This window comes from Hyperoodon ampullatus (assembly GCF_949752795.1).
Source record: "Hyperoodon ampullatus genome assembly, chromosome: 10".
Lineage (NCBI taxonomy): Eukaryota > Metazoa > Chordata > Mammalia > Artiodactyla > Ziphiidae > Hyperoodon > Hyperoodon ampullatus.
Window position 1 is genome coordinate 67,491,802 of NC_136923.1, and position 7,974 is coordinate 67,499,775.

The following is a 7,974-nucleotide window of genomic DNA, read 5'->3' on the forward strand; positions in this document are numbered from 1 at the left end:
CTCCCCACCGCAGGCTCTGAGGCGCCGGGAAGGGAACTCGACATTTCCCTTCCCACAACTTCCTCAGAAGCCGTGAGCTCCCGTTAGAACAAGATGATGAGGGAGACAGGTCAGGAGCAAAGCCTGCTTTTGAGAAGTGAAGCAGGTGCTAAGGTCAGGAGGCAGCATGGAGGCTTAAGGGACAAACATGTCGGAATTGCACGCTCTCAGCGGCCGGCAACGGGCGGCGCTCAGGAGTGTGACTACTGCAGCTCACTGTCCTGGGCCCAGCCTCTTCCCTAAGGGCCTAGGGCAGCTGCTGGTGCCAACGGGCGCCCGGGACGACCGCAGCTCAGGTGGTCGCGCAGGTCTAGCGGTGCAACACCCAGCTGCCGCGGTGCCCCACCCCCGGCACTGAGCGACCCGACTGCTCTCAAGAAGGAAGCCGCGGGAACAAGGCATCTCTCGCGATAACCAGGTCCTATTTGAGCGCATGCGCGAACTGAGGTTGTCTCTTTTCCGGTTATCGCGGCGCCAGGGACTATGAGGTTAGTGGCGCTTAGAGTGCTATCCGCAGTCATCCGCGCCTCCGGGCTCCCCCGTGGGGAGGGAGACACTACGGGCGGAATCGGGGGTCCTTGCCTATGCTTTGCCGTGGGGCATTTTTGCCAGGCTTCGGCCTACGGGCCTGGCGTTGGAGTTCGCGTGTCAAGGCCGGCCGCCAGTAGGGCCCCTCTTCCCCGGGTTTTGCATCTGGTCCAGATTGCCCCACTTGGCGTCCGGAATTCCCGGGGAGTATTCCGTGGACCATCCCCGAGCCTGAGCCTTCTGACACCCCAACGGATTGGTCCACTGCTCGCTTGTCCTGAGCGCTCGTCTTGCTTCCTTCTTGCAGCAGCAAAGTCTCCCGAGACACCCTCTACGAGGCGGTGCGGGAAGTCCTGCACGGGAACCAGCGCAAGCGCCGGAAGTAAGCGCGGACTTCCGCGGAGGGCTGCTTTGGGAAGCCGCGGGCGGTCCGTTAACTTTGTTACGCTTTTTAAAGGTTTTTGGAGACGGTGGAGCTTCAGATAAGCCTGAAGAACTATGACCCTCAGAAGGACAAACGCTTCTCGGGCACCGTCAGGTTGGCACCGTTCTAATCCCACCCAGCCCTCAGTGTCCCCCATGCCTGTCTCCTCCCTTCAGGCTCCTGTTGAGCCCGAGGCGGCCAGGCACGTGCGGCACTGAAGTGCTCGGGTAGTGCAGACCCCCTGCTCCGGGCAGGCGTGGCTGGACGGACCCCCACCCTGGGTCTTAAAACAAGAGGGGAGGCGTGGGGAGGCCTTGGCTGAGCCCGCCGGCTAGTTTGAGAAGCCAGACTAGCTGTTGGTGAATGCGGACGCTCTGGGTAAGGCTCAGTGCTGCAGCGGTCCCAGACCCCTTCACCTGCCCTTGGGACCCAGGGCTGGCTGTGACCTATACTGTCCCCCAAAATGCAGGCTTAAGTCCACTCCCCGCCCCAAGTTTTCCGTGTGTGTTCTGGGGGACCAGCAGCATTGTGATGAGGCCAAGGCTGTGGACATCCCCCACATGGACATCGAGGCCCTGAAGAAACTCAACAAGAATAAGAAACTGGTCAAGAAGCTGGGTGAGTGTGCCTGGTGTGGTTCTTCCCCGCCCACGCACCCACCATGGTGTGGTTTAGTATGTGGGTTAGGGTGGAGGCAGTTCTCACTGGAGTGGTAGAACAGGAGTATTTCTGCCACTTGGATTTTAAAGTGATGATGGTGTAGAGTCAGGACAGAAAGGATCTGCTGTGGTTGGTTAACTTGATTGGTATTTTCTAGCCACGTGAAAATTCTATTTTGCTTTGAGGATTGGGTTTAAGAAGGCCAGGCAGTGGTTCTTTTCTATGCAAGTGAGAACTGTCACATTGACAGGTCAGGTGTTGGTACATTATGAATTGAAATTTCTACTTAAAGCTCCCATATTTCATTTTAACCTTTAGGCTATGTAATTTGAGCATTTTACAGATAAACAGGTTCCCCAGTTGTACAGCTAAAAAGGCAGGATTTGAAACCAGGCGGTCTTAACTAGCGTGAGCATTTTCCATTGCAGGATGGGTTGTGGGTCAGCCTGGACTTCTGCTACCGGGTTTCATGTGAATGTTAGGCCAGTAAAAGTCCAGAGGATGGAGATAATACTGGATTAAAAAGACTCGGTAGCTGGGCTTCCCTGGTGGCGCAGTGGTTGAGAGTCCGCCTGCCGATGCAGGTTCATGCCCCGGTCCGGGAAGATCCCACATGCCGTGGAGCAGCTAGGCCCGTGAGCCGTGGCCACTGAGCCTGTGGGCCCGGAGCCTGTGCTCCGCAACGGGATAGGCCACAACAGTGAGAGGCCCGCGTACCACAAAAAAAAGTCGGTAGCTGGGCAAGGGGTAGAGTGCTGGTTAGAGGCCACTTCTGCAGTTGTCTCATAGCCCTGTTTAGAGGTGTCTTCAGGGGCCAGGTCCTAACGGCTTCCCCTCTTTACCAGCCAAGAAGTATGATGCCTTTTTGGCTTCAGAGTCTCTGATCAAGCAGATCCCACGAATCCTGGGCCCAGGCCTGAATAAGGCTGGCAAGTTCCCTTCCTTGCTGACCCACAATGAGAACATGGTGGCCAAAGTTGATGAAGTGAAGTCCACAATCAAGTTCCAGATGAAGAAGGTGAGGAGGTCTAGCCGGTTGCATAGGTTGAACAGTGGTGAAGTTGACCCACGTTCTCCAAGTGGGAGCTCTGGTTTGCATTTCTGTGGATACTTATTAGGACTTGTGACAGTCACCTAACAGGATTGAAGCTTTTCAAATAACTCTGGTCTTGGTCTGGGGCCAGAGCACGGCTCATTAGGTCACTGGAGGTCATAGGGATGGGCCACCTGGCTTGTAGATTGGCCCACTCTCCATTCTCTTGAATCTAGCCACCAACCTGATTTGACCTTCCTTTCCCCACAGGTGCTGTGTCTGGCAGTGGCTGTTGGCCACGTGAAAATGACAGATGATGAGCTTGTGTACAACATCCACTTAGCTGTCAACTTCCTGGTGTCGTTGCTCAAGAAAAATTGGCAGAACGTTCGGGCTTTGTACATTAAGAGCACCATGGGCAAGCCCCAGCGCCTGTACTAAGGCACAGCTTAATAAACCATGCTCCCACCATTACCACCGTCTCCTGTGGCTTTGGGAAGGGGGGGCGGTGCTTTGTGAGCTGACCTTGCATGCCACAGCACTGCACTGATGAGCCCTTGATGGGTAGTCATTTACTGCAAATAAGGCAGGGCATTCTTTCTGCCCTCAGAAACGGAGTCTTATTAAGATCTCCTGGATACTAATAGGGCTGCTAATCAGGGCTGAAGTTTTTCAAATAACCCTGAGAAGAGCAGATTGGGGCCATTAACCCAGCCTGTACTGCTGCTGCCTGTCACTAGTAGAAAGGGGGGGTTAGAACCTTCACATTGAGGATACTGACTTGGCCTTTCCTTGGCAGCATGCTTAACCTATGGCCTGTATGCCAGCAGTTCTTAACATGGGCTTTTTGTTTGGAGGGCTTTTTTTTTTTTTTCCGCGGTACATGGGCTTCTCACTGTTGCGGAGCACAGGCTCCGGATGTGCAGGCTCAGTGGCCATGGCTCACGGGCCTAGCTCTCCGCGGCATGTGGGATCTTCCTGGACCAGGGCACGAACCCGTGTCCCCTGCATCGGCAGGCGGACTTGCAACCACTGCACCACCAGGGAAGCCCTGGAGGGCTTTTTGATCCCTTGAAATCATTTGGGGTCTTGGTCTGCAGGAATCCCCAAGTAGTTACAAATGGAGATTGGAGTTTGGTGAGCCTGGGATTGGCTTCCTAGATGCTTCTGATTAGAGTGGTCCACATACCCTGAGAAACTGGTCTGGTATTTGCTTTCTTGACCCACAAATTGAGTACCCTTATGTTTGGGGGTAGTGATTTACTAGGTAAGATATTTAGGAAGAAAAATTACAAGACCTGATAATACTCTGATTTAGGGACCCTGTTGTCTAGGGGAGTTTGGCAAATGGGTGGTATCTGCCTGTGGAAACTTCTAGGCCCCCTCCCTGGCCTGAGGAACTTCCTGTTGCCGTTCTTGCCTCCAGCACCCAGCACTGGAAAGGTGGCTCTGGTGTGGGAAATACCTGTGATTTAACCTTTGACTTTATTTCTTAAAATATTTTATTTGGCTGCGCCGGGTCTTAGTTGCTGTACGGTAGATCTTTAGTTGTGGCGTGAACTCAGTTGTGGTATGAGGGATCTAGTTGCCTGACCAGGGATCCAAGCCGGGCCCCCTGCATTGGGAGTGCAGAGTCTTAGCCACTGGACCACCAGGGAAGTCCCTAACCTTTGACTTTAATCTGCCTCATTTAACTTTGGTCAGTAAAGGAACTAGAGCTGAAAGGCTAATCAAAGCATAAATAAAAATGCCGTACCTTCTCAAAACAAGCTTTATCTGTACTTGAACAGTGAAGAGCACAAGGTATGCACCAAAAGATTTGTCATTTTAGCTTTCAAGTTATAACTGCAGGTAAAATAGCTAATCTTGTGGTGAGCAGAGAATTTTGGTTCTCAAGGTGATAGGCCTAACTTGCTCCTCTGGTAATACAACCACAGGAGTGATGAAATACCTAGGCTTGTTGAACAATGTTCCCAGTAGGTAAGGAGGGGGAAAAGCTGGCTGTGAAACTAGTTAGGATCCAATTTTACTGAAAGGAAAAAACTTTATGCCTAGTTAAAGTGATTGGAAGCTTACATATAATGTTGACCACATTCAAAGCTAGGAGTTATGTGATTGAGGGGATTTTCTGAAGTTCTGTGATTTTTGTAATCAGGGAAAGGCCACAGCTCAAATAAGGCAGGAAACTTGTGATTTGATGACTAGAGGAATATAAAAAGTAATTGACAAGTATGAGTACATTTTATACCCTGTCTTTTACAAAGCTGAGTACAGCAAGAGAAAATAAAAGACGTGAGAACCATTAGGTGAAGGCAAACAAGCAGGTCTCATGTGCTTGCTAAGGTGGGCCCCAGTGCACCTTTGGTGGCCAACCCTGAGAGCCATAATGATCACAGGGCCTGTGAGATAAAAGCAAACCACTTCTAGAAGCCAGGAAGACAGTTGTTTGCACCAGCAGCTGTGCTATCAATGAGCAGCGTCACGGTGGAGCAAGGGTTTCACAGAGGAGGTTCCCATGACACAGTGCATACAATTTCTTGGGTGGAAGAAGACCAGCCAGGTGGCTGTGGGCTGAGGCCCCCCCCGGTGCCCGAGTGAATCCCAGCTCTGCCACTCAGGAGCCATGGGAGGCTGCTGAGCCAGCCTCTTAACTTCCAGAAAACTCATCTGAAAGTGCAGCTGATGATGGTACCTGCTAAAAGCATGACGTGCTTTGCACAGTGCCAGGCACTTGGTACTCGGTTAAACAGCAGTTGTAAAATGGCAGTTAGGTATAGTTGCATACACATGTGTACCAGAGCGGGCACACAAGTCCCTGCTTGTCTGCCTTGGTTGGGTTTAGGACAGACTGAATGGAGGCCATCCCAAGGACATCTATCTCATTAATGGTGATGAGTGGGGAGAACAAGGTGCCTTCAGAATCAGTCACACCCTCCTGTTTGAAAAGAGCCAAGGATTGAAATCCTTAAAAATAGTTTTGGAAACTATGGGAATGTTTTAGAAATACTTGGGAACTTGAGTCTTACTGGATTATTGATTCGCATCACCTGAATTTAAAAATTAAACCCACTCCACTTTATAAATCTACGCCTTATGTATTGGGGTAGGAGTACTTAAAAACTAACTCTGTATTAAACCAATATGACTCACCACCTTCTGCTGGCCTGCCCAGAAGCTGGTTAGAGCCGTGGTGCCTGCGCTCCAGAGGCCCGTGGCACCATGATAGGGATGAAAGGAAAAAGGAGGAGGCAGAATGGGAAAGCAAAGCGAACGGAGAACACGTGTGGCGGCAGACTGATTCGATTCTAAATGAGGGTTGAGCTATCTTAAACCCCAGCCTCTAGGATGACTTTAGGCTTTAGACTAAAGCTTAGTGTGCATCTGAGTTAGAATTCAGGGTTCAGATATCTGGGGAGCCCCAGTTCTCCAGCATTTGTACTAGAAGGAAATAAAGAGCCCCCTTGAAACCCCAGGACTGCTCAGGCTTTGACCGTGGAATTGGCAAAATGATGGCCCACCTCCATCTTCCCTAGGGACATCAGAAACGAGGGGCAGGAAAGAGAACTACCGGCCTCTTCTTTGGGCCCCTGCTTTCTTGGCCTTTTCTTACAGCTTTCCACAGAACCCTGGCCAGGGAGAGCCACTTCCAGGAGAGAGCCCTGGGCGTTGGGCTCACAAGACCCACCTTCTTATCCTGGTTCCTTTCCTATTTTGAGACCTCAAAACTATGTAGTTATCACCCGCCCCTGTGCCCCTGTATCTGTTACATTCGTATATGGGGGTGGGGGGTGGCCAGTGAGGAGGCCAGCCATATTTCACCTCTTGATATTTCTGCCTGAGACCTACAGTATTCTAATAGAAATCACCTGCAGGCTGTTTACTCCAGGAGCATGAGGGCAACCCACGTGATGATGATTCAAGCACCCAACACATACAATCACCTATTAGTAGAGACTGGATTTTGCATCCAGCCCTAGGCATAGCACATGGTGGGTCTTTCATAAACCATTTCTATCTCCAGGAAACCCTCCCACCTGGTTGGGGCTCCAGGCACGCTCCCCATCCTGCAAGCAACAGTCTTGGGTCCCTCCAGTGCAGTGGACCAAGACAAAAGGCCGCCTGATTATTTTAATAGTTTACCAAGTGCCTGGGCTTAAAGTCAGAAGACCAGGTTCAAATCCTGGTGTTACCACTGACAGCTGAGTGAGAAGAGCATTTAACCTCTTCTGTTTCCTCATCTGCAAAATTGGAGGTTGGACCAGAATGATCTAGAAGATGAGATTCTAGAGTAGGGCTGCCAGATTCAGCAAATGAAAATACAGGATGCCCAGTTAAATTTGAATTTCTGATAAACAACCCATGTCCACTGAGGACACTAAGGTTTTCCCAGGCAGACAGGGGCAGGTTGGAGTCCAGCTTCCCCCGCCCCCGCTAGCAGCCATCCATTTCGGGAGCACTCACCTCCTTGAGGCTCTTTCCTCATGTGTGGAGTGAGGATGGGGCGGTGAGAACCAGTAGTAGCCACTGTGGACTGTGGGAATTTAACAGTGGGCCCATCTCAGTATTGAAGTCACCTGGGGCAAGTCACTTCATTTAAAGAGACAAGGCAACATAAGGCTCAGGCCAGTGCTGGCCACACTTCAGTGCTCAACTCACGGCAGGAGGGGTGGGAGAAAGGTTGGAGTTGGCAAAACTTTCACAAGACCCCTGAATCCTATTTTCTTTTTCTTTTTTTTTGGCTGTGCTTCTCGGCTTACGGGATCTTAATTCCCCGACCAGCCATCCAACCCGGGCCCTTGGCAGTGAAAGCGTGGAATCCTAACCACTGGACCACCAGGGAATTTCCAAATCCTATCTATTTTGAGTGTGGGTAGTGCTTGGGGCCCTCCAGCAGAGACGGGGTGGAGTGGGGTGACACACCAGGACCTGACCCACGAAGAGTGCCCACCCGAAGCTGTCCAAACCCAGAGGTATGGCACACAACTGGTCACACGACTAACCCACAAACAAATAACTTTAATTTTTTTTTTTTAAGCAGGAGCTGGGCCTTGAGGGCCCCTGCGCCAGCCTTGCGCCACATTTATGATATAACCCATCACAGCTGGATTTAAAAAATACACAACAAATATATAATATACATTATAAAACCTAGGTTGGGTTTGGAGGTGGCCTGAGCGATATGCAAACTGTGAGGACCTTCAGGAAGCTCAGGGGCGGCCGGGCGGGGGGAAGAAGGGGCACAGTACTTCATACGAAACTCATAAATACCCATGGGCAGCGGGAGGACAGG

At 51.2% G+C, this 7,974-nt stretch overlaps 1 protein-coding gene across 3 annotated transcripts; it reads left to right on the plus strand.

Moving 5' to 3' along the window:
- Nucleotides 1–486: 486 nt before the first annotated feature.
- On the plus strand, nucleotides 487–3,158 carry RPL10A (ribosomal protein L10a). 3 transcript variants are annotated; one of them, XM_079713762.1, is made up of 6 exons: nucleotides 487–527; nucleotides 875–949; nucleotides 1,025–1,105; nucleotides 1,461–1,609; nucleotides 2,497–2,669; nucleotides 2,955–3,158. In XM_079713762.1, exons 1-6 carry the CDS (start codon nucleotides 523–525, stop codon nucleotides 3,123–3,125), a joined length of 654 nt encoding a protein of 217 aa, XP_079569888.1. In that variant the 5' UTR covers nucleotides 487–522; the 3' UTR covers nucleotides 3,126–3,158. The 3 variants fall into 3 exon arrangements, with proteins under 3 accessions (XP_079569888.1, XP_079569889.1, XP_079569890.1); XM_079713763.1 differs by lacking the exon at nucleotides 1,025–1,105 and having other exon boundaries at nucleotides 507–527; XM_079713764.1 differs by lacking the exons at nucleotides 487–527; nucleotides 875–949; nucleotides 1,025–1,105 and adding an exon at nucleotides 1,209–1,369.
- The last annotated feature ends 4,816 nt before the right edge of the window (nucleotides 3,159–7,974 follow it).

Bases quoted from the DNA above. Each gene is read 5' to 3' on its own strand.
- RPL10A (XM_079713762.1), top strand. The intron at 950-1,024 runs GTAAGCGCGGAC...CGCTTTTTAAAG, and splicing joins AACCAGCGCAAGCGCCGGAA to GTTTTTGGAGACGGTGGAGC. The intron at 2,670-2,954 runs GTGAGGAGGTCT...CTTTCCCCACAG, and splicing joins TCAAGTTCCAGATGAAGAAG to GTGCTGTGTCTGGCAGTGGC.